At 44.1% G+C, this 26,492-nt stretch overlaps 1 protein-coding gene across 7 annotated transcripts in view; it reads right to left on the bottom strand.

Annotated features, from left to right (window-relative positions):
- USP31 (ubiquitin specific peptidase 31) overlaps positions 1-26,492 on the bottom strand; it is a 215,837-nt gene that overhangs the window by 57,271 nt on the left and 132,074 nt on the right. Inside the window, exon 17 of one of the 7 annotated variants that reach the window (XM_032328541.1) lies at positions 16,023-16,117. The exons of the other annotated variants lie outside the window; for them this stretch is intronic. Within the exon in view, the coding sequence (XP_032184432.1) occupies positions 16,038-16,117 (80 nt within the window). The 3' untranslated portion in view covers positions 16,023-16,037. Of the gene's footprint in view, positions 1-16,022; positions 16,118-26,492 lie in introns of those variants that run through there. 7 annotated transcript variants of the gene reach the window in all.

The following is a 26,492-nucleotide window of genomic DNA, read 5'->3' on the forward strand; positions in this document are numbered from 1 at the left end:
CACATAGTGTGTTGGTGATAAATGCTAAGGAAAGAGAAATCAGGGAAATGAGGAGGTGGTGAGAAGGTGACATAAGAACAAAGACCGGAAGTGGGGAGGGACTGAACTGTGTGAACATCTGGGAGAGGAACATCTCAGGTGGCGAGAAGGTCAAGTGCAAAGCCCTGACATGGGACTGTCATGTCCCAGGAGTTACAAGGAGGCCATTGTGGCTGGTATGGGTCACTGAGGGGAGAAGAGTCAGAGATGAGGTCAGAGAGGCACCAGGTGTGGTGGGGGGGCACCTGGGTGTCTCAGTCAGTTGAGTGGCTGACTCTTGATTTCGGCTTGGTCATAATCTCTGGGTCCTGGGATCAAATCCTATGTCAGGCTCCATGCTTGGGCAAGGGAGTCCACTTGAGGATTTCTCTCCCTCTGCCCCTCTCTCTGCTTTCTCTCTCTCTCAAATAAATAAATACATCTTTTTAAAAAAGGAGTTATCAGGTGGCCTGGAAGGTGAGAAGCCATTGGGCAGCAGAGGAGTGACAAGATCTAAATTATGTTCAATGGGGTCAGTCTGGCTGCCATATGGAGAATGGACTGAAAGGGTCAAGAATGATGAGGGACAGGTGCAGAAGCAAAAGATCATGGTGGCTTAGACCAGGGCAGTTGTAGTGGAGAAGGTTACAAGTGGCGAGAATCTGAAAATTACTCTGGCAACAAGCCTTAGAGAGGAGTCAACCCATCTCATGTAGAGCACCAACGACACGTGCAATTAGTTCTATAATCACTGTGTCCTGCCCAGCTCACCTGACAGAGTGTTAGCTCTCTGCCATTGGGAACCAGACCTGTCTTTTGAGTTCTGTGTCTGGCTGTCCAGGACAGTGACTGACACTAAGTGGACATTCTGATAGATGGATACATGGATGGATGGATGGACAAGTGGATGGACGGACGAAGGGATGGATGGATGGATGATGGGGTAGAAAATTCCATTTTCCCAAATTTCCCTTTTTCAAACTATAGAGTTATGATTGGTCATCTGATTAGAATAATTCATGGAGGGACGCCTGGGTGGCTCAGTTGGTTGGACGACTGCCTTTGGCTCAGGTCATGATCCTGGAGTCCCGGGATCGAGTCCCGCATCGGACTCCCAGCTCCATGGGGAGTCTGCTTCTCTCTCTGACCTTCTCCTCGTTCATGCTCTCTCTGTCTCTCTCTCAAGTAAATAAATAAAATCTTAAAAAAAAAAAGAATAATTCATGGAGCTGACCACCCAGTTAAGGATATTCCAGAGATGGCTCCAACCACCAAAAAAAAAAAAAAAAAGAAAGAAAGGAAGGAAGGAAGGAAGGAAGGAAGGAGTTGTAAATACAGCTGAAGCCCTGAGGAACCTCATCAGATGCCTGGGGGAAGCCAGAGCTAGATACAATAGTTTTCCCAATTGAGATGAAAGATATCCTAAAACCGAGCTTTGGACATCAGGGAATTTTCAGTGCGAAACATCTGCTGACTTAAGGCTGGTCTGTGGTTCTTTTTGTAAGCACTTTTAATATAATCTTGCATAAACAGGACTCTAGAAACCATGCCTGCCCAATATAGATAATCCTGCAGGGACCACTGTGTGGGTGATACTAAAGGAAGGTTGCACTTTATGTGGATGTCTGGTCCAAATAGTTATCCAAGGACACGCCTGCTTTTCCAGTGCACCAGGAAGAAACACTGTTCTTGTCAAACATCCAGGCTCTCAGGGGAACCCAGCCCTGCCCAGACTGGTCTCCCGGATGTACCTCACCTGTAGCCACAGGGAGACTGGAGACAGAAAGTTTATCGAAAATAAAACCCACTTTGACTACCTCAGCAGGTAATGTCTCACTAATGGTTAGTCATGCAACTCCCAGTCTGGATTCAGTCTGGCCACAAAAGCTTCTTCTCTTCCACACAGTCATTAGCAACCCTGGAATCAATAGATAGCTCATGCCAGCCTCAAGAAATGCACAAATCGTCATAGCCACAGGCCCAGTTAAGCTACTGTGGTGATGCCACGTGCTCACCAGGGGGAAAACAGCCCTCAGATGAGTATATATTCTCCTCTTTTCTCATAAAGACAACTGTACAGCAGTTAAGTAAGGATACATGCCTGTATGTGTTTTCGATCTCTCTGCCTTTCTTTCTGTCTCTCTTTCTCTCCCTTTCTGTCTCTGTTTCTCTCTCTCTCTCTCTCTCTCTCTCTCTCTCACACACACACACACACACACACACACACACTCTGAATTTTTTTTTTTTTTTTTTTGCCTTTAAAAATAGCACTGGTGTGGTGCCTGTGTGGCTCAGTTGGTTAGGCATCTGCCTTCGGCTCAGGTCACAATCCCAGGGTCTTGGGGTCCAACTCCACATTGAGTCCCACATCGGACTCCCTGCTCAGTGGCGAGCCTGCTTCTCCCTCTGCCTGCTACTCCCCCTGCTTGTGCACTCACTCTCTCTCTCTTTTTTAAAAAAAAGATAAGATTGGTAAGCATGTACAATTATAATGACATCTGAGACAGCCAAGGAGAGAGAAAAAAAAAAAAGTCTGTATAAGGAAGAAACAAAAGACCCACATCTGGGACAAAGTTCAAGGGAATATCTTAAGTTAACATTAAGATACAGCAACAATAAGGACATAATTGTCTGCCATGCTAAAAAAATGCTAACTTTCAAAATGGAGAAATCAACCCATATGTTTAAATTTGTCTATGTATAAAGAATATTTGTAATGATATAAAAACCTCTTATGTACAAAGAAATATGCAAATTGTTAAATACTTTCATTCATAAAAATTGTGTTTTAAATGAATATTTATTGGCACCGAGTATGTTCATTACATATTGTTAAGGAAAAAATAAAATAAAACAACATAGGGTTTGCATTTCTAATAATCTAATGGACTAGGCATCTTGACAAAAATCCCCAACACAAAACATGTAGAAATCACTCAAAATGTGGTAAAAATCTTTCTAAGTGAATATATGAATTAGGGTGCAAATAACAGAAATTCCCCAGATGCCGAATTTGAAGTGAGGGTTGAAAATCAGGGTGGTAAAATGACATTGAGGGTTGGGGACAACTGCCAAAGTCAGTGACCAAGAAGTTTTTACAGTTTCAAAAATTTTAACAGTTACATGGGAACAGATGACCAAAGTCCTAGACCTACACATAATGGGAAAATAAGGCCAAGACCCCCAAAGGACTATGCCCCTGATGAAAAGTTTGACAAGAAAATAATTTACCCACTGGCAGAGAGATAAGACTGAGGAAGGCCTGTTGGACTCAGTCTGAGGCCTGGTAGGGAAAGAGTATTTCCCTGAGAATTCATAACCACAGAATTATTCTCACATGCATTTGGGATTTAATTGTACTCCCTGCAAGGAAAACCCCAAGTGAAAAATTAGTAAAGTGATTCCAGGTTGGTTTCTTCAGAGTACCCAGAAGAAGAAAATGTGTTATTCTCTCTGGAGTTACCTGTCCTCAACCCAAACCTCCCTGAATCCACAGAAAATGCCCCTTTAAACATCAGCTCACTAACCAACACTAAAAAACACATGAATAAACAAGCTACCATAAATGAAACTAAGCAGAAATAACAAGCAGCAGAATTAGAACTCCATAACATAGATTGTTGGATTCAGAATACTAAAAAAAAAAACTTTTTAAAGAAGAAAGAAATAAAATACTATCCCAAAGATCAGAGGCAAGAGTGAAAAAGAACCAAATATCATTTTAGAAAACAAAACAATAATTTAAATGGAAAATTCAATTTATCTGATAAATCAGATAAACTAGAAAGAGATAAAGAAGAAAAAATAACGACCTAGAAAACAGACATGAAAAAACTACCCAGAATATTGCACAGAGAGATAGAGATAAAAATTTGTTAAGTGGTTAAAAGACACTGCTTCTGGAACATATATCCAATCATATTTCCAAAAGAAGGTAAGAGAGTTGCAAGGTGATATAAGAAAGATGGTGGAATAGCAAATGCCAGCCCTTAAGCAGGCAGAAACATCAATGCTGGCCACCATCCCTGGAAGGGAATACCTTTGTGGAAACCTGGGAGCCCAGTGGAGAAATTCCAGCACCCTCTTCAAAATCCGAAAAAAAATGCATCAAAGAAAGTAAGAAAACCCATTTCACTTCATCTCTGCCACCTCTGCCTGGGGTTCAGTAACAAGAGAGGTCCCTGGCCCACAGTTTCTCCCATGGGGTAAAATGAGAGCAGAATGAATGCCTGGCTTCCCCAGTCTAGAGGGATACTGCCCAAGAAGCCCACTTCTGCATTACACCACTCAGACAGCTGAAGGGATTAGCATAGCTGAATAGTCTGGGGAAGCTAGAGTCAGGGAAAAGAAACAGGCTCATAGTAACCACCCTGTGGATCTCAAAAACCCAGCCACAGATCCTACTAACTAATCCCCAGGCTCCACCAAGAGGCCTGCCCACAAATCCCATGGAACTTCTCACCTGCAGCTCCCCCAAATGACCATTGCAGCCCCAGCAGTCCATGTATACCCCGAAGACAATGTACATGAGCCTCCATAAATGGTGCTCACATTCTCCTACAAATGGCATATGCAAACCACTGCAGACAATACACAGATGTCAGCAGCAAGCTTGTTTCTGCAGGTTTGGGGGAAGGCACAAGCTTGCACACTTTAAGACACTGCCCTGGAGAAAATAAACAGGAGACTCTCAGCCCTTGGCCCAACTTTGTGGGACAGAAAGTAGGCACACAATCCTAAGACTTCCCTTCCAAAGAAGGAACAAAAGGCAATGAAAAGAATGAAGAAAAGCAATCCTTAAAGAAGTAATGATTTTCAAAAATTGATAAGGAAGGCACCTGGGTGACTCAGTTGGTTAAGCAAGAGCCTTTGGCTCAGGTCTTGATCCCGGAGTCCCTTGATCAAACCTACATCGGGCTCCCAACTCTGCAGGGAATCTGCTTCTCCTTCTGCCCTTCTCCCCTCTCATGCTCCCCCTCTTTCTCTCTCTCAAATAAATAAATAAGTAAAATCTTTTTTAAAAATTGATAAGAAAAAAATGTTTAAAAATTGATAAAATCCTGAGACTCAGAAAGCATACAAATCTAAAATCCATACCTGTGCACGTCACACAGAAACTGAATAATATACAAACTTCATCCCCCCACTCCACCCACCAATCATAAAGACCTTAAAAGTAGCCAGAAATAAAAGACAAAGGAATAGAAATCTGAATAGCAAGACCTCTCAATGGAAATCTGTGGACAAAAGACTGAGATCTCAATGTGCTAAAAGAAAAGAACTGCCACTTAAAATTATATACCTAGCTAAACTATCATTTTCTAACAAGAACAAAATAATGCCATTTCAAATAGGATAAATAATGTTTTCATTAAGGAATTAATAAAGCAAGCATTTGAGGAAGAAAGAAAGTGAATCCCAGAAGAAAGGTCTAAAATGCACACAAGAAATGTGCAGACAAGTCTGCAGATTTGGTAGTGCCCTCAAGCAGGGATGGGAAGATGTTCCTTTTGAAGACTGTAAAGTGTGCAGAAACTCTCCCTCTAAAACATACTGGTGCAGAAAACCTTTTGCCATCGTAACATTAGAAAGTCTTTTCTAGAGTATGCTCCACAGTTCCCTTCATTGGCTCTGGGTACTCTTCCCTCTGGATGAACCCAACCTGCAACTTTATCCTCCCTCAAAGCTACAGAGCTGTTAATTTTCCAGATAAACCTGCAAATCTACATGCAAGATTTCTACTCAGCTGACAGCAATTCTGGATAAATCATACTAATACTTAAAAGAAAAAAAAAGGCACTACATTTTAGATTTTTGAAAGGAGAAAAATCATACTCAATGGAGAATAAAAGGAAGGATTTTAGCTCTCAAATCTCATTTTACACATCTTGCTTCATATATGTTCCATCTCTAAAAAATGTCTTGTCCTTTTTTGCCATGTACAAACTCCTACTCATCCCTCAAGACCCAAATCAAACATAAGTTCTGTGAAATATTTCCTGATTCCTTGTACATGAATACTGTGCCTTGCACAAGATACTTCAGTTTTTGCCATTATTTCTATATGTCTTTATCACTAGACTGTGAACTTCCTAAAACAAGAACTAAATTTTTTCTTTATCTCTGTATCCTCAACTCCTGGTACAGCATCTGACCTATAGTAAGTATTTGTTCATATGTATTTGTTGACTCAGTGGATGGTCCCCATGGATTTTCAAATAAAGTTAACCAATAGATATAGACTATTCAGTCTCTGGGTAATCAGGTCTCATATCAGTATACTGGATCCTAGGAGAAGTTTAGCTCACAAAATATAAAATACCCCAGCAAGTAAGGAACTAAATAAAGCTCTGCAATGTGATTATATTGATGTTCCCATAGGTTCTGGGGCCAAATATCTGTGACATGGACCTAATACAAAACTGAGTCCTGGAACTGCAAAGAAATATCAGAAGTCTCTTGGATCTTATCAACTCCATGGTCCTGGGGGCATTTATCGAGAAATTTACTTATCAGGGTTGGTGACCTCTAGATTTGGATTTGACTGCCTGCTTTCTAAGCCACTCATTAATCTGCAGGACGTTCTCTGAGCCTTGATCATTTCTGCCTTATTAGCATATCATTAATTTCTATGTAAAGCAGGGGTCACAGACCATCACTGTGACACAATTCTCTGAATGTAGGAAATTGAATCATTTAAATTTCTGAACAGAAATAAGAAGATACGTCTCCCAAAAAAAGTGGTTCTGTGATAACAGAATAGGAAGCATCCTTGAGTAAGAAATGGCATTTTGTAGAGTAAGGAAGAGAACGTCAAAAATTCTAGGCAGGGATCCTTTTTAGGTACATGTCCGAAAAAGGCAAATCTATAGAGACAGAAAGTACATTAGTGGTTCCCTGGCGTTGGGGGTGGGAAAGGGGATTAAGTGTAAAGGTGTTCAAGGGGTCTTACTGGGTGATGGAAAGTTGCTACAACTAGTTTATGGTGATGGATGCACAGCTCTGCTGAGTTACTAAAAAGCACTGAATCACACACTTTAAACAGGTGAATTTTTGTGAATTTTGATCCCTCAATAAATTGGGTTTTTTTTGTTAACAGTTTCAGTATTAGCATATCAAGGCCAAAACAAAGTTTGGTCAGAAACACCTGCTAGCAGGTCTGTAATTAGCCGCATCAAGAATTAAGGAGGGCTGCTTTGGTGGCTCAGTTGGTTGGGCAACCAATTCTTGATCCCAGCTTGGGTCATGATCTCAGGGTCATAGGATCAAGCCCTGCATCAGGCTTCCCATTCAGGGGGCAGTCTTCTTGAACCTCTCTCTCTCTCCCTCTGGCCCTCCTCCCACTTGTGCTCTCACTCTCTCTAAAACCTATAAATCTTAAAAAAAGAAAGAAGAATTAAGGAGACTGGGACCAGGGAGGACTTAAGAAACTTGCAACAGGATGTTCACTACAGTGCAACTGTCTGATTTTTCCATCATAGAAAATGTCAAGCATAGAAGGAGAGGATGGATAACAAAACATGTACACAACACCCACCATCTTTAACAATGATCCAACTCGTAGACAATCTTATGTCATCTAAAGCCCACCTACTCCATCCTACCCTGTATACTGATTTTATAGCACTGTTTTATTTTTTATTAAAGAATATGTCAGACATATACTAATGTACACCATGCAGTACAATAAGACCCATAACCTACCTTCAAGCTTCAACAATTCTCAATACATGGCCGGCTTATCTTATCTCTATTCCTCTCACTTCCCTTGTCCCTGTCTTATTTGTAAGCATACCTTAGACATCAAATCACTTCATCTGCAAATATTTCATTAAATATCTCAAAAGGTGAGAACTTTATTCTTTTAATATAGCCACAGTACTATTACTATATCCCAACAAAATTAACACTGTTTTCCTGCTATCACTAAATACCCAGGGCTCAGATTTCCAACTGTACCATAAACCTCCAAAATATGTTTTTTAAGAGTTTGTTTATTTGAGTCGGGATCCAAAGAAGGTTCACACACTGCTGTTTACCGACATGTCTCTCATTTCTTTTAGTCTGCAGGCCATCCCCGCCCCCTGCCCCATTTCTCTCTCATTTTCCTTGCAATTTCTTTGCTGAAGAAACCAGGTCATTTGTCTATAGACTTTTTCTCAAGTCTAGATTTTGCAGCACTATTTATAATAACAAAACACTGGAACCAGTAGACACTATCCGTCGAAAAGAAGTCAGTTAAATAAATGAGGATATAACCACATAATGCAATTCATAAGAGCTATGTGAGGGAGGCCTGGGTGGCTCAGCTGGTTAAGCATTTGCCTCAGCTCGGGTCATGATCTTGGGGTCCTGGGATCGAGTCCTCACATCAGGGTCCCTGCCCAGCAGGAAGTCTGCTACTCGCTCTGCCTGCTGCTTCCCCTGCTTGCGCACACACTCTCTCTGGCTCTCTCTCTCGGGCAAACAAATAAATAAAACCTTTAAAAAATAATAATAAATAAAAAAATAAGAGCTGTGTGATTAATTTACATCAAACAGAAAGATACTACAAATGTTTATTAAATAGGTACTATGTGCCAGGTTCTATTCCAGATGTTAGAGATAAAGCTGTAAATAGTATAAAATCTCTGCCCTCTGGGAGCCTGTGTTTTAATGGAGGGTGACAAACAATACACATAAATAATTAAAATGCATAGACTGTCAGATGGTGCTACCTGGGATGGAGCACAACACAGAAGAAAAGGGAATAAGGACTGTGAGGCAGTGGGAAGGGAAGGTTGCCATTTCCAAAGAGAGAGCCAGAGAAGGCGCTGATGAGAAGGTGACATATGAGCACAGACCCGACAGAGGTGGTAAGTGAGAAGTTATACAGATAAATGAGGGGTAAAGAATCCAAGGCAGAGGCAGCAGCCAGTGCAAAGATCCTGGGTTGACAGTGTGCCTGTTGTATTCAAGGAATGGCAGAGAGGCCAGTGTGACTTGCGGGGGAGCCGAGGGGTAGGAGATGCTGCCCAAGAGGGGTCCAGGCCCAGACAGCACAGGGCTTCGCAGGCCATCACAAGGATGTTGGCCTTTACTCTCTGTGATATGGAGCCATGGGAGAGGATTTATCATTATCCTGAGATAATCGATAATGCAGATATCTAGTGGATATCTGCATTATGATATCTAACGCAACAGATAATGCAACAGCAACAAGAGAGTAGGAAGATGAATTTAAATGTTGCTAGACTTGCTGGACAACTTTTCCATCACCCTATCAGTTCCTGCACGTGACCCTACAGGCTGATGACAAATTATCTTTCATTTGTCAGTGACTGGACAGTACAAGGGCCCCTGAAGGTCCCTCAGGTATTTTGCCCTGAGGTTCAGGGCAAAGAGGTCTGGGTTGGGCAATATTTACTGGAAGAAGTTCCATGAAAAGTGTTGACTCTGTAGCAAGAGCCCCGATTTCTGTGATCCAGCCTGGGCGTTAGCTGTCTGTCCCTCCAAGTGCCCCTAAAACGAACTATAGCCTGTATCAGATCTGTTTTTGTAAATAAAGTTTTATTGGTACAGGGCCATGCCCATTCCCATTCATTTACATATCATCCAGGGCTGCTTTCAGCTAAACAGAGTTGGGTAAATTTGTTAGAGACCTTATGACCCCGAGGTCTAAAATATTTATTACCAGGCCCATTACAGGAAAAGTTTGCCCAGCCCTGTCCTAGAGAAACCAAGCCTCCCAAGGTGGGCCCAAGGCCCACCCAGTGAGGTGGTTCTGAGTCTTTGGAGAGTCACTGCCTGGTTCTGGCTGAGACCTGTCACCACCATTCTAAGGGGCTTCTTCCACTCTGGGTGGATTTCCTGAGATGAGTGGTGAATGCCCAGGGCCCTATGCTCTCCCTCCCTTGTCTCTTCTTCTGGGGACTGGGGTGAGTGGGCCTTGCCTAACATACCACCCTTCCCCCACACCCAGAGTGAGCCCCCACACAGTAGAGAATGTCTTCATGGGTTCATGGACAGCCCTGGGCCCAGATCCCAGCTTACTCATCACCTTGTAGGTCTCCTCAACTGCAAAACAGGGCTAACAGTTACGGGTCCAAAGACTGCTGACAGAGTTGCATGGGATGGTGGGCGTGGAGGCTGAGCACAGCGCCGAGCCCTACTGCGTCAGTGTGCACTGGCCGTCACCCCCCGGGGCGGGCCCTTACTCCATTTACATTGCCACTTGGATGCAGTTGTGGACACTTCATCCCGACCGGCTCTAGCAACTACAGGGCTCTACAGGCTATGCTCATCGCCACATCATTGCCAATATCACAGAACACAACTGTCATCAGAGCAGCCCTGTGCTCCTGGGCCCCAGTGGACATCTCATGCTTCCCTGGCAACACTTCTCCCCTTTTTGGATAAAATCACCCCACCTGCTCTCTCAGTCCCTGTGGCTTGGGTGGGCTGCCAGGAATGAAAGAAGATGACCTAGCCCAGTCTGGCTAAAGAGTCTCCTCTTCAGCAGGCAGAGAGACCCAGGAAGCTCCCAAGAATCACGCTTTTTCCCAGCAGAGACTTTGCATTGGGTTGGCCAGAAATATCCATTCCCCCCATGGGCACAGCTCCTCCTCCTGGCGACCACACTGTGTGGCCGTCACTCCTCAGATCTCTTCCCCTCCACCCCTTGGGTGCTCACTTTCGTATACATATCACGCTTCCAGTCCTGCAGAGTCAGAGAGGTTTCTGGGGCCAGAAGTGCCGCTACAAGACCCAACCTCGTTCCCAGATTCAAACTGCATTACACTCTAAGGCGTAGACAAGAGCTGCCTTTGCGTCTCCTTTGAAGGGGCGGAAATGCTGAATGTTGAATGTGCTAATGACAAGGTGGATGCCGCGATGAGACACGTCCCCAAGGTCAACGAGAAGAATAGCTGTGTTCGAACACTGCCACTCCTTGCGGCAGCCATGACCCTCTGGATTATTAAGGAATGACAGGAAGCAAATGAAGGAAGGGGACATGGAAATATCTGCTGGGAAGATGGAGAGCTCCTCCATTCCTCTGTCTCATTATCATATCTAGAACAGAAGCTGAAGGGGAGAAATTGTTGAGTAACAACAAAAGGATGGCCAAGAAAGTCTCCTATAAGCTGTCTACAGCGCCAACTTGGATAAGCCACCATATGACAAAGACAGGCTAGTCTACGTCTTGGTGGAGGTTTGTGGAAAAAGCATGATGGCCAGGTTTTTCTGCCCAGTGTACCGTCGCCTCTGTTTTGACAAAAGCACCATGGTTCCCTTTTGTAGAACCACTTTCCCTCCTTGGCCCTCTCTGCTCCCCACCAACCTATAAGTCCCTGAGGTTTAGGGGAAGCATAGGCCACTCCTCCGCCCCAGGGAGGGGCAAGTAAGCCAGGCCTGCATGAGAACACTGCATGTCTTGTCCACAGCGATGGGTTCAGAGGGAAGCAGAGGGCCCATTCCTCTACCAATCAGAGCCAACAAATGTCATCACTAGGACTTTGACAGGAATGACAGGGCAAAAGTTTTTCTCCTTCTCCTAGATATGCAAGCTAGTTGGACATCGTCTGGAGCCACAGAGGGGCCGTCCTGGCCACCATTGGAGGAGGGTCTGACTGAAAATCAAACTAACCTAGATAGCCCAGCCAAGCCAAGAAACAGAACCAAGTCCTGATGACTTTGTCTGAGCTCCCGGATCCAGCCATGTCTAGAGCTAGCTGTACCCCAACCTTTGCTGTTCATAAGCTAATAAATTCTCTTTTCCATTGCTTAAGTCAAGAGTTCTGCCTGATGCAAATATCTGCCAACCACCACGAAATTAGGAAGGGAGGTTTTCTCTATCTAACCTATGGGAAATCTCTTTTTGAGCACTTAGATATGCTTGTCTTTTTTTTTTTTTTTGCCACTGGAAATTCAATATGTGAAATTTTTTTTTCTTCTCCTTTGGCATTTTCTAATAAAAAGAAAAATAGACTAGGGAGGAACATTCCTTGACAGGGTACAAATGAAGGTCTATGTAATCTAAGTAAGTCATTCAGTTTGATAAGAAACTCATCAAAATTCCAGAAGAGTCTTGAGGAAAAGGCAAAAATGATGTGCAAATGCCAGATGGAGGGGAATATATAAGCTCAAGCATCCCCTCGGTGCCTGGATCACTCAGCAGCACCATAGGTCAGAGGGGCACACAGGGTGACAACTTCCCACCTGAGATGCTAAGAAGGAACATCTCCAACAGGTTTCCTTAGTCATCTTGCTTCTTGTGTCTCTCGGGCCACTTTTCATGGGATGTGGGTCATAGGAGATGGTGGGGAGGGCTGGAGAATGGACTGGGAGAGAATTGTGAATATTTTTCTATGTTAAAAAAAAAAAGGGTTGTTAGCTTTATGCAAGTTCTGTTGGCTATGCATCCCTTTGAGCCAGGCCCATCCTATTGCCCGTCCTATTTCCATGATGCCGGGTAGCAGCATGAGACCCATCGAGTTTGCTAAAATTCTATAAGCCAGAGTGATCTCTGCCCTTCTCCCTGTGGCCCAGAGGGCAAGGAAGCCTCATTGACTACGCAGGGGAGGGTCCTAGTACTTCCGCCAGCTAACACACACGTTGGTGAACACCAAACTCATTTGGCCAGTCCACATCTTCCCTACCCTTTCTCTGCCCACCCCACTTCCCCGCCAGTAATCACTTCTGGAGTGAATCATTGTTCAGTGGCTGACCTTCAGTGAGCTCCAGGCTCCCTTTCCAAGACTGTGTGTCAGTTCTTACAATCCTTGGGGGCTCACCCTCCCCACATATAAGGGAAGCAATCATACTAAACCCTCTCTTCTCCTGGGCCACAAATAACTTAGTCACATGGTAGCCACAGTAATCACCCATGCAGCCACAAAAAAAATTTTTTTTTGAGCATCTATTTTGTGGCAGCACTTAATCAGGCACAGAGACTAAAAATGTAAACCAAGCTTATCTCTGCTCTCAAGGAGTTCATAGAAAAACTAAGGCAGATTGAAAGAGCATGCCACCCATATAAAATCATCAACTGTCACCAAACGGAATTCCAAATAAAGTTGAGTTCCCAGACTGTCCACCTGTCTCTTGCGCACTGCCTCTGTGTGTCCCTTTCATCATCGTCAGGCTCTCTCCCCAGCCCTGGCCCAGCCCACCCACTCACTCCTTCCTCTGCCTGCAGATTTGGGTCAGCTCCATTTCCCTCAGGTCCTGTGCCAATCCTGGAAAAGTCTTCCTTCCCACAGCACTGACTTTTCTGAACCAAACATCCTTAACAGTACCCACAGCCTCTTTCTCCTGCACCCATTTCTCCTTCGGGAACACAGCATTAGTCACAGACCCAGACTTGGAATCTAGGTGCCACAGAGCTCACGCCTGGGCTGTCTCCTTACACCCTGTGGCCTTTTCCACCACTCTGAGAAGGAGTCCTTGGCCTATAAATGCATCCCTCCAGGTCCATGACCACCTTCTGGACCCATAGAGGTGCGGGTCCATTTCTGGGCTCTCTATTCTGTTCCTTTGATCTTTGTGTCTGTTTTTATGCCAGTGCCATACTGTCTTGATGATTATAGGCTCAAGCGACCTCTTTTGACGAGTGGGGTACCGCCCTGCCACCTAACATGGAAGGTAGGTTATTAAAATGATGTGAACAATGGCTGGATTGGCGGGTGACTTATTCAACACTGTTCGAAGACACATAGCTCCTTTGAGTTTGCTGGGGGCATCACAGGCTTATTCTCATTGTGTAGAAAGTATCATGACACTAATGAAACATCAAAGGTGTCATAATCCACTCTGGTCTCTACTTTTCTGGTTTAACCCTGGAGTCCCAAGGAACGAGTCACAGCGTTTTGCCACAGGCAAGTAGATCATTTCTTCTCTCCACCCCAGCTTCCCCTCCACTTCCTAAAGCAGTGGGACCCTTTCAGCCACTGCCCTGTCACCTGTCTTCATCCCCCTGGGGATAGGACAGGTAAAACTCTGACAGCTGTGAGTCTAAGAAACAAGGAGGGGAAGAAACATAAGCCATTCCAGCTGGGTGGAGAGTCTGACACCAGGATAGATATGAAATGGTTCAACCCTGAACTGATCATCCTTGTCAAGAGCCTTGTGTTTGGCATCCCTTGTCTTATCCTGGTCAATTACTCATCCATTAGAAACACACATCAAATTTTTTTTTTTTTTTACTAACTAGGGTTGAACTCTAGTTTGAAACCCATGATTTTTCTCAATTATTCCTCTTCCTTCTGGCTCCTTCCCCCAGCCCATGTATTCTAGGTATCATGTCTGGAAGGAATGCAGTGAAAAAACATTGAATTTCCCAACAAATCTCGATCTTATAAAAATACTCCCACATTGCAGTATTATGTGCCAGTAGTCCAGATCTGTGATGCTCAGCACTCAATTCTGTTCTGCTTTTCAAAGAGAGGAAGACGACCAATGGCAAAACATCTTCGAAACTTACTAAGTTGTACTGCTCAGTCCTCATACCTACATTTCTGGGAGTTTGGCTATGGCCTTCCCATTCCAACCCAGAAAGCATTTCTATTAACCCTTCTGTAGACTCCACATTGAGAATTTCCCAAATAAAGAAAATTCTCGGGTATAATTTTTTCCTTCGAAATTCAATTCAAATACTGTCTACTAAACACATGTGTTAAGCATTATGGGGGACAGACAAATGGGGAAATCTTAGTTCTGGCCCTCCAGGGGCTGATAAATTAAGAGGGAGAGATGGAAATACACAAGTGATATAGAGCAGATTCTGCTAAATGCTATTCAAGGGGTGGGCAGGGGATGCCATGTGGGCTGCCCACATCTTCCTTGTGTGCCCCAGCTGCCAGAAATGGCTGTTGCCATCAGCCCCCAGCTGATTTGTAAAGACACTTTAGATGTTTATTCAACCAACGCTTATTGAATACCTGCCCTGACCTGGCACTGTTCTAGGCACTAGGGATACGGCAGCTAACAAGAGATCTGGTCTCTGCTCTCATGTACGTGTCAACAAACAAGCTATTTTTAGCCAGTGTTAAGTGCTAAGAAAAAATTAAACGATGGTAGCTAAGACTATGCATGGAGTGACAGAGAAGGGCTCCTTTGAGTAGGGTGCTTTTTCTCCAAAATGTCGAAAGCATAGGCCAGGTGCAGATTTGGGGGAAGACAGTCCAGGCAGAGGAAGCGGCACGTGCAAGGCCTTCAGATGGCACTGAGACAAGTGTGTTTAAGGAAGAGAATGAAGACCCATATGATGAACTTAGAGTCAACGCGGGAGAAAGGCCAGGGGGGAGGGGAGCCCAGATCACGTAAGACCTTAAAGGTTAGGTGTCTAGATTTTGTTCTAGGAAAGGTAGATAGGCACTGGCATCTTTAGAGCTCGGAGGGACATTTTCTGCGGTTTAGGAAGATGGGTATGGTTGTTAGGCACAGAAGCATGGAGGCCAGAAGCCTGCAAGGAAGTTATAGCACAGTTCAGGGTAGAGGGACTAGAGACCTGCACTAAGGAGGTGGCAGAGGAGACAGAAAGAACTGGTTGGATCCTGGATGCAGAAGACAGACAGACAGTGGGAACTGCTAACATCCTGCTAACTGTGGGTAAGAAAAAGCAAGGAGGCCAAGGAGGACTCCACGATCTGGGGCTTCAACAACTGGATGGTGGTGGTGCCACTTTCCAGGAGGAGGAGGGATACATAGGCAACTTACAGATAGACATTAGCTGAAAAAGATTCCAGGCCCAGGTAGCATGGCACCCATCAAGACGGGAGAATCAGCAGACATCTGAGAATCTCCTCCTCGTCCAATACAGCTGGAATGTGGGGTGTGTTGGGGTGGGAAGGAGCAGGGCAAGAAGGCATTCAGCAAGGACAAGGAAGAAAGGGAGAAACCCGGTTGTAAAGAGGAAGATAACTGAGTCTGCTCTGCGCCTTTTAAGTGGGAGGTGACCGAGTGGCCTGTTGGTGGAAAGTGCTGCTGGCAATTAAAACCACTTACCTGGAGCTCCAGAGGAAACTAAGGGCTCCATCGACTCATGATGGTTGAAAGTATGGGCTGGGTGAGATCACACAAGAGCGGACGGAGAACGGAGTTGGAGCACAGCATTGAAAGGCTGAGGAGGAAGGAGTTGCAGAAGGGAGGCTTCAGGGTGGTAGACCAACAAGAGAGCTCAGGGTAGTCAGAAAGAAGGATTTTTGCAAAGTAACAGCTTCCTTAAAGAGCCACCCACCCTCCTTCTTGGCATTTTAAAGTCTAAAACAGGTGTGGCCTCGGGGTTCTGCTCACTCTTATGGGAAGAGCCTCCTGCACCTCCAGCCAGAGTCTGGGTCCCCATGGCCAGAGAGTATTCCCGGGGACCAAGGCCTCCCTCCCCAAACCTCCTCACTTCTGCTTTACCTTCTCTCCTCGCCTCATTTCTCACAACAGCAAGGCTATGGCTTGGAATTATCACCATTGGGAGCCAGCGTTAACAGAAAGACATGTAAAGCCAGTGGTTCTCAACTCTGCACGCAAATCAATCACGGGAGAGTCTGTTCATCCGCAACCCCGATCCCAGAGATTCTGACTTGGAAGGTGAGAGGTAGGGCCCATGAGTCTGTGTTCCTTCTTTCCTTCCTCCCTTCTTTTTTAAGATTTTTATTTATTTGAGATAGTGACAGAGATAGCGAGAGAGAGCACCTGAGCAGGGAGGAGAGGGAGAAGCAGGTGCGTCTGCGTTTCTAACGGGACCACACTTTGAGCTGCACTGCCTTAAGGCCCCCTGGGTAGCCATGCTGGCTTCTTGCAGATAGGGTTCTAGAGTTGTAGTAAAATAATAAAAGCAACGGCAAATATTTGTTGAGCTCTTACTAGGTGCCACTCACTGCTAAGTGCTACCTATGCATTATTTTATTTGGTTCTAAAACAATGCTCTGAGGGAGGTGGGATTATTAGTCTCGTTTATTCTCACAGAGATGGAGTAACCTGCCAAGGTCACACTGCTTGGGCAGCCCTGAGGTTCCTCCCTTTAAGCCTGTGACCTTGCCGGTGCTTCCATCAGCAGCCCAAGAGGATGGGATATGCTAAGAACTCAGCTGGGGAACCTGGGGGGCTCAGTCATTAAGCGACTGCCTTCGGCTCAGGTCATGATATTAGGGTCCTGGGATAGAGTCCCCCATCTGGCTCCTGCTCCACGGGAAGCCTGCTTCTCCCTCTCCCACACCCCCTGCTTTTCCCTCTCACACGTCCCCTGCTTGTATCTCTGTCAAATAAGTAAATGAAATCTTAAAAAACAAAACAAAACTCAGCACACTGAGGACCGGCCAGCTCTGCTGGGTAGCCCTGAGACCTGTTGTTACAGAGAATGGCCATCGGTCCACTGAGATGATGGTTCTCACCCATTCTCCACAGCTGACACCCATACCAGGTGGAATTCAAAATATATGTCTGTAGATACAGCAAAATTTCTACTCGGCACATGTGTAAAATGTAAAAGAAACTTGACGCCACTATAAATCACAACTCACAGGCAGCCCAATAATTCCCAACTATCACAGTTAAGAAAACAACACCACGGCAATAATCCATCACTATGAACTATGGCCAAGATGAGATAGTCTGCAGGTTACATGTGATTCTTAACACACTAACGACGATGCGAGGGAGTGAGAGTAATGCGTTATGTGTGCAATCTTATGCCCATTCTAATTTTAGGAACTGGAAGGTAAATCATGTGAAAACAGTCTCTCTCCCCGTCGGGTTGACATCTGTGGTTTTGCCTGCCTGGTACCCACTCTACCTCCAATTCAGCCTGAAAAATAAGTCCCCCACCCCAACTTTCTAGTGTGATTTGGGTAGAGCCGGCTCCAGTCCTGATGTCAGCAGCGGGCATGTGGCCCAGATGTGACCATTAAGAGCACAATATGTCCCAGATCCTTGGTCCCAGCTTGGCCACCGGTCTCCGTCAGGGCCAGTCAGAATCAGTGCAGGGACTTCTGTCTGAACTGCTGAGAAACAAGGCCCTCGCCCACCTCTTGGCCTGGAAGCTGGGAGGATGGGAGCCTGGAGCCGCTGAGGTCCACGTGAAGGTAACCACGTAATTCATCATTCAAAGCGGGGCACTTGGAGAGTACAAGGAGATGCTGTTAGTACTTATACTGGACAATAGGCAGGCACTGGGACGGTCTCAGGCACGCTGGAGTGACTGGTCATCCTGCCCACAAGAAAGAGCTAACAGGGGCGCCTGGGTGGCTCAGTGGGTTGGGCCGCTGCCTTCGGCTCGGGTCATGATCTCAGGGTCCTGGGATCGAGTCCCATATTGGGCTCTCTGCTCAGCAGGGGGCCTGCTTCCCTTCCTCTCTCTCTCTGTCTGCTTCTCTGCCTACTTGTGATCTCTGTCTGTCAAATAAATAAATAAAATCTTTAAAAAACAAAAAAGAGCTAACAGCAAGGAATGCAGAACTCAGAGAGAAATGGGGTCCTGCAGTAATTTCATTTTGTAAATATTTTTTTTTAAATAGACTTTATTTTTAGAGTAGTTGTATGGTTTGTGGCGAAGTTGTGTGGAAAGTGCACAGTGTCTCCTTATAGCCTTGCCCTGCCCTCACCCTTCTTCACTGTCACTGTCCCCCCCCCCCAGAGGGGCCCATTTGTGACTGTTAATGAACCTGCACTGACACATCACTATCATCCAGAGTCCAGAGTTTACATCAGGGGTCACTCTTGGACTGTACATTCTGTGGGTTTGGACAAAAGCACAACAACATGTACCCACCATTACAGTATCATACAGAATAATTTTGATGCCCCAACAAAGCCCTGTGCTCTGCCTGTTCATTCCTCCATCCCCCAACCCCTGGCCACCACTCATCTTTCTACTGTCTCCATAGTTTTGCTTTTTTCAAAATGCCACACAGTTGGAATCATACACCGTGTAGCCTTTTGGGGTTGGCTTCTTTCACTCAGCTATATGTATTTAAGGTTCTTCCATGTTTTTTCATGGCTTAGTGGTTCATTTCTTTTTAGGACTAATACTCTGTTGTCTAGATGTACCACAGTGTATTTCTCCATTCACCAACTAAAGGACATTTTGGTCACTTCCAGGTTTGGCAATGATGAGTAAAGCTGTTATAAACATCCATGGACTGGTTTTTGTGTGGACCTAAGTTTTCAACTCACTAGGGTAACTGCTAAGGATTTAATAAGGTTCTTCTTTTGGAACAATTTTAGATTTATAGAAAAGTTGCAGAGATAGTCCAGATAGTTCCCATAAACCCCATACAGAGTTTCCCCCATATTTAACATCTTACGGTGCCATGGTCTATTTATCACAGGTAAAAAACCAACACTGGTACAATATCATTAACTAAAGTCCAAACCCTATTCGCATTTCACTAGATTTTCCACTAATGACCTTCTCGGTTCCAGGATCCAGTCCTGGTGTCTACATTCCATTTAGTTGTCATGTGTCCTTGGGCTCCGAAAGTCTGTGATAGCTTCTCAGTCTTTCCTTATTTTCCATGGCACTGAGGGTTGGGCAGAGTATTAGTCAGGTATTTTGCACAATGCCCCTAAATGGGTTTGTCTGATGTCTTCCTCATGATTGTACTAGAGTTATGGGCTTGGGGGAGAAATGCTTCAGATGTGAAGTGCCCTCCTGGTCACCTCATTTACCGGAGGTACATATTATCAACATGGCTGTCACTGTTAATCTTGGTCACCTGGCCAACATAATGTTTGCCAGGCTTCTCTACTTAAAGTTACCTTGTTTTCTCCTCCCTACCCATACTCTGTTCTTTGGAGACAAGTCATTAAGTACAGCCCATGCTCAAGAGAGAAGAGGTAATTAGGCTGCACATCCTGGCTAAGGATAGCTTTGAGCCCCTGGATCTACCTATACCTGAAGCCATACAGCCCCCAGCCTGCTCAATTACATGAGTCAATATATTCTTGTACTGCTGGAACCAACCAGGGTTGATTTTCTGTCACTTGTCAATAAATGACTACTAACAGATGCCCCATATCCCTTCTTGCCTCCTTCCAATCCACTCAGAAGCCAGCATGATTTTTCTTTAAATGAACATATGATAAGTTCCCAGAACTACTACTAGGTCACAGCCTATTTGTACAACTTGCATGATGAACATCCCTTGAGCTCCTGAACTGATGTAGCCCCGAGGCTTCCACCCCATCTGCCTCTCTGGGATAATATATTCTGTTGACCCAACCCTGTCGGGAAAGCAGTCTATTTAGACTTGCTGTTCTACCACATTTAGAGAGCTCAAACACCCAGAAGTATTTATAGACATGATCTCTATCAAGGTGGGGGGAAGAGGGTACTTTGTCAATCTCAGTGACCCAGATAGGAGGTTAATGATCTCACTGGGGCTGTTAAGTCCAATCTTGGAAGTCTGTGTGTTTTACAGTAATGAGGGGAGCCCTGAAATACTGGAACATCCAGTTCTTTGACTCCTTCTTTTCATTTACTCAGTGACTATTCATTGAGTTTGTTATCTGTTGGGTACTGCACCAGACTCAGGGAATACAATGATGAACAAGAAAACATCCTTACCATAATGGAGCTTATTTCTAGTGGGTAAACAGATGATAAAGAGGTAATCGAGGAAATAAACCAGGTAGTTGCAGATAATGAGTGCTGTGAGGGAAATAACAGACCTGGTAAGAAACTAACTGATGGGAGAGGGGAGTGGAGACTTTACATGGGATTTTCAGGAAAGATGTCTCTAAAAAGCAAAAGGGAAAAAGAAACCAATCATGAGAAACACTAGGGAGAGATCTTTCCTGGCAGAGGGAACAGTAATGCAAAAAGCCAGAAGGCAAGAAAGAGCTTGATGTGTTCCAGAAACCAGAGAGAAGCCAGTATGACTACAGTGTGGGGAGTGGGCCAGAGAGCAATGAAAGATTACACTGAAGAGGCAAGGGCCATCATGGAGGACCTCTGTAGCCATGGAAACGAGGACTTTAAGAAAGAGAGCAACATGCTCTGATTTATTTATGTTTTTTAAAGACTGCTTTGGCTGCTGAGTGGAAAATGGATTGCAAGGTGGCAGGATGGGAACAAGGAGGGCTAGTTAGCTGTTACTGAAGTTTGTGCAAGGGACGGTGACTAATATCCAAGATGGTGGCTCTAGACTCCAAGAGAAGGGGACGGATTTGGGGTTCTTTTTGGATGATAGGATGGGTTGGTGAATTGGAAGTGAGAGAGGATTAAAGCTGAGTCCTAGGTTTTGGGCTTGACAATGGCCCCATCACCTGAACTGACCAGGCTAAGAAGTGTAGGCTTCCATCCATACATGTTACATTCATGACATCTGGTAATGAACAATGAAGCAGGGCATCTGCTGAGAGGGAGAGGTTGGAGGGAGGAAGCTGGCTTGAGAAAAGGTGAAGACATCTAAAATAGTGGTCTCAGAGAGTAATTCAAGGAGTATATGATGAGGTTTCTGAGCAGTGCTATGTGCCGATCTGAAATTTGTGACCATGAAGGTAAGGGGAAGCAAGGGAGCCCAGATGTGTGATTTTCTCTTGTGGTATTCAATTGCCTCAGTACACACGGATGGTTTGGTTCAGCCAATAATGAGTTTTTTCCCAGATGAATAGATTAAGGGAAAGTGGAAGATATTTGAAATGTAATGATAGTAATGGAATATGGAACTTACATTGGATAAAATATTCAAGAGGCTGGATAAAAATTTAATTAATGTCAGTAGACTAGACCTGCTGTTCTGTCCAACATGGTAGCCACTAGCCACATGTGGCTATTGAGCATGTGAAATGTGGCTGAACTGAGATGTGCTATAAGTTTAAAGTACAAACAGTTTTCAAAGACTATATCAGCCAACAGAGGATGTAAAATATCTCATTAACAACTTTATATTGGCTACAGTGATCACATGATAATATTTTGGATCTCTTGGGTTAAATTGAAAATATTAAAATTAATCTTAACAGTTTCTTTTCTATTTCTTAATGCAGCCTAGAAAAACCTAAATGGTGTATGTGGCTGGCATTATATCTCTGTTGAAAAGGGCTGAACTAAAGGTCTCCCTGAGTTGGGAAAATGTGTGGTATTAGACCAAAAGAAGAAATACTGGTCAGAAACTGAGAGACTTGAAATTCAGATTTGAGGTTGTACAGTTACCATCAATGGTGAGGCTTTAGGAAAGCATGAGGAGAGATGGAGAAAGAGACCATGGGAGTGTAGGAAGACCAAGGAATGGAGAAGTCAAAGGGTTGGGTGAGTTAGTTATGTAAATGTTGAAATCACCAAGAATGATGAGAATAGGATGGTAATAAAGAGAGTGACTAATTGGGCACTAGAGTCTTTCATGAGTGAGGGGGTGGTAAAGGAGCACTTTGAGGAGGAGCAACTGGTAAGATAATTTGAGGGTTCTACTTGAAAGATTCGAGAATTTTTTTTTTGAAAGGGAAAATATTTTGGAAGTGGCCAAAGGGAACACATGAGGTGACATGAGGTGACAGAGATAAGCAACCTTGCCTGCCCAGGAGGCTGGAGGACCTCAGGGTGTAAGCTATGACAAGAAATGAAAGACAATGTCAGAGAAGAGGTTGAGAACATAGGGATGTCTGTCTGTGACAAAATGAGAATTCCAGAGTGGAAAGAGCAAATGTCTGGGAGGGAAGAGGGGGACAAGGGAAACTGTAGAAAACATAACGGACTACAGGCTCTGGGTGACGACAGATGGCCTACAAGATCTGGAGTTCTGGGGCTAAGGGATCTCCCAGAACCAAATGGATGATCAGCCGAAGCCACCATCCTAAATACTTAGCTTAATGGTTTAGAAGCAGGGTGACAATCTTTAGGCATCTGACATCCTCACTGGTTCTGAGAAATGTTTTAAAGTAACAGTAATTAGCAATGATTAAAAAAAGAATAATTAGTTTAATGAGAGGTACCAGGGATAATTAGAACTTGCAAGGAAGTTGCTGTTGTGAAGATGAGTTAGAAAGGGCTTTTGATTAAACTAGATCAATGAGGAAAGATATTGGAAACAATGGAGGAGAATGTCAGCCGCTGTGTCAGTGGAGATGCAGCTGAAAAATGCTGCCGAGGAAGAATTTAAGAATTCTTCCCCGGGGAACATCCGTTTCTTTTTTAGTGTTTTAATGATACGTGCAGATTAGTTTACATATTGAAAGGAATCAGGAAGAATCTATACCAAGTAGGTAATTGAGGCCACTCATAGGAATTGAGTTTAAAAGGGATGGTTACTATCTTTGTTACATATTTGTGTGATGATCACATGTTTGTAATGTGCATATATTACTTTAATAAACAGAAATATACACGGATATTACATCTTGGAGCAGAAAGTATACCAATACATGTAAAATCTGAAATTCTATAGAAATCCTTCCAAAAGGATTTGAGGTCTCTGATACACAATGCAGGGATTGGCAAACTTTACAGATGGGAAGTATCTTAAGCTTTGTGGGCCACATGATCTCTGTCACAACTACTCAGCTCTGCCATTGTAACATTGAACCGCAGACAATACATAAATTAATATCCCAACAAAAGTTTAGTTACAAAAAGAGGCAGCAGTCCTGGATTTGGCCCATACACCATAGTTTACAACTCCTGAAATAATAAATAAATGCATAGATTAGAACAGTAGATACTTGAAGAGAAGCAAAAAGACATAAGCATTCCTCCATGTTTGCCGGGTACAAAAAAAATTTTTAAAGATTTATTTATTTTGAGAGAGAGAGAGAGCAAGATATCCAAGGAGGGGCAGAGGGAGAGGGAGAGAGAGAATCCCAAGAAGACCCCACACTGTGCGTGGAGCCCAACCCAGGATTCAATCTCAACAACCTGAGGTCTTGACCAGAACCAAAACCAAGATTCAGTTACTTAACTGACTGAGACACCCAGGCACCCCTGGGTAAGAATAATTAAATATAATTCTGGATGCAGTTTGCACCATATGTTGAAACTTTTAAAGAGAAAAAAAAAGACAAGAGAAACCAAGGCAGAGGCAAGGAGACAATTACTTCACACTAACTGGACTGACAGATGCTACTGACTAATGTCAGAGAAGTTACCCCAGAGCTCCCCAGAGGTCAAAGCGAAGAGGGAAGAAACACGCGAGCTTCGAAACCTCCCATCAGCAGACAAAAGGAAACATCTCAGATTAGCAGGAGAAATGAGATTTTTCCATTTTTTTGAGTTTCAAGAGAATCTTGTTTTCCTTTGGGTCTTTAGCTGAGAGCAAGAGACCAACTCATCCCAGTTTTCCTGGATTAAAAGTACTGTGTCTCGGGAATTCTCTTGTGTCTTGGGAAAATGAGGACAGTCTGTCACCGTAACTAATGAAGTGACATTGAGAGCTGAGTTTTCAATAATAGTAGCATTGCAAATTTCAGAGTTCTTTTTACACATACCCATTTCTGGTTGATACCAGAAATAATGGCCCACCTATCACTGGTCCAACACTCAAGTCATTGGTCCAACACTCAAGTATTTACTGATTGCTGACCATACGGGGCGCTGCAGATACAGTCCTAAAAAAAATACTTAGCTCCCCTTCCCAGAAACAGATAGTGAATACCAAGAAATGGAACAGAAGCCTATACAGATGCCTGAGTTGAGACTTTGAGGAGGAAGAGAAGACAAAATACTAGAATCTGTGGGAGGGATAAGTAGATTTGAATGGTGGACATCTAATATGGATGGCAGGAAGGGCAACATGATTGTTCTCAGGGTCAAGATGGAAGGGGAGAAAGAAAAAGGCATCTCTAAGAGGACGCATAAGGTTTCCTCAGCTGAAATCTCAAAGGCGTTTCTCATGCAGAACTTCAGGCTGGGAGCTCTGAGATGCAGAGGCCACCTCCCTCCTCAGAACTGCTCTCAGTTAAAGCTCATGTCAGAGCATCTAAATTAAACTCAGTGAGGGCAACTCTGCTGAAAGTTACCAACAGAAGCCTGCAGGCTGGCCCCGGGCCACGAACACCCACACATGTGTCACCTCTCTAAAGATCCTTACATTTTCCAAAAAATTAAATTTTAACTTACTTAAGTTTTAAAATATTTTGAGATATTTTATAGAAGCATTTGAATTTAAAAATAAGAAGACCAGATGATCTGTCCCTGATGGTACAAGCAGCTGGACCCCCCACACCTTAGACAGGTGTCCATACCCAGTGTGCAGAGACAACACTGCCCCTGTTACCCACCACTCTCCCCACTGCCCCGACACTGAGGCCACAGGCCAGTCCCCATTTGCCTTCACAGTTGCCCTGTTCTTTAGTTCATACCCAGGCTGCTTCACTGATTTATGTCAAGTTCCCACCCTGGCAGTCATTTCTATTCAGATTGGTGACCCCCCAGGCTAAGCTAATAAGTTAAGTCATAGAGTTTCTTGGAGATCCATGGGACTCAAGGAGATCTCAGGATTCTTAGAGAACTCAGTACTCTTTAGTGTTTGAGTTCTAACATCACCAAAAAGATGGTGGTCTTACTATTCCTCACAGAAATTGAAAAAGTTTACCTCAACCATGTGTCAATCCCTGCTCTCTTCACCCTTAGCTGACATTCTAGCCTCAGTTTTCCTCCCACTGACACCTATAGTTCTCCTTGGGGAGACCTCATCATCTTTAAGATCTGCTACAGCACTAGGCCAACAGCTTCACGAGGGCATGGACTGCCTGTATTTAGCTGACTGCCAGATCCAAGGCACCTAGTACTAAAGGGTCCTGATAAATATGGTTGGATGAGCAGATAAAATGTCTGCCTTTCATCCAAGATTAATCATGCTTCTGGCTCTTACTCTCAGCCTCCAAGAACCCTTGGACACCTTGACATAGTAGGGCTCTTCCCCTAAATCCAACATTGAGAAATCACCTTTCTTTCCCCCTGAGGAAGGCTGAAGGTCAAACATTCTAAAACCAAGGAACAGAAGAGATTATGCTGAGTGAAATAAGTCAAGCAGAGAGAGTCAATTATCATATGGTTTCACTTATTTGTGGAGCATAACAAAAAGCATGGAGGACATGGGGAGTTAGAGAGAAGGGGGTTGGGGTAAATTGGAAGGGAAGGTGAATCATGAGAGACTATGGACTCTGAAAAACAATCTGAGGGGTTTGAAGGGGCGGGGGGTGGGAGGTCGGGGTACCAGGTGGTGGGAATTATAGAGGGCACAGATTGCATGGAGCACTGGCTGTGGTGAAAAAATAATGATACTGTTATGCTGAAAATAAATAAATTTAAAAAAAAATACCCCCCAAAAAAATTATCAGTAAAAAAAAAAAAAAAGGAACAGAAGAAGTGGTAGACAGAATTCTAAGACAGTCCCAAGGTTTCCTGCTACTTATCAGCTGACTTTGAGTTCATCGAAAAGGAGGCTATCTGGTGAGCCTAATAAAATCATGGGCGCCCTTTGAAGAGTGAAAGTTTTCCCAAGCTGATCGCAGAAGGGTAATTCAAAGAGATTTCTGAAGGGTGAGAATGATTTAACATTCCATGTTTG

The sequence above is a fragment of the Mustela erminea genome, chromosome 20 (genome assembly GCF_009829155.1).
Source record: "Mustela erminea isolate mMusErm1 chromosome 20, mMusErm1.Pri, whole genome shotgun sequence".
In the NCBI taxonomy this organism is placed as follows: domain Eukaryota; kingdom Metazoa; phylum Chordata; class Mammalia; order Carnivora; family Mustelidae; genus Mustela; species Mustela erminea.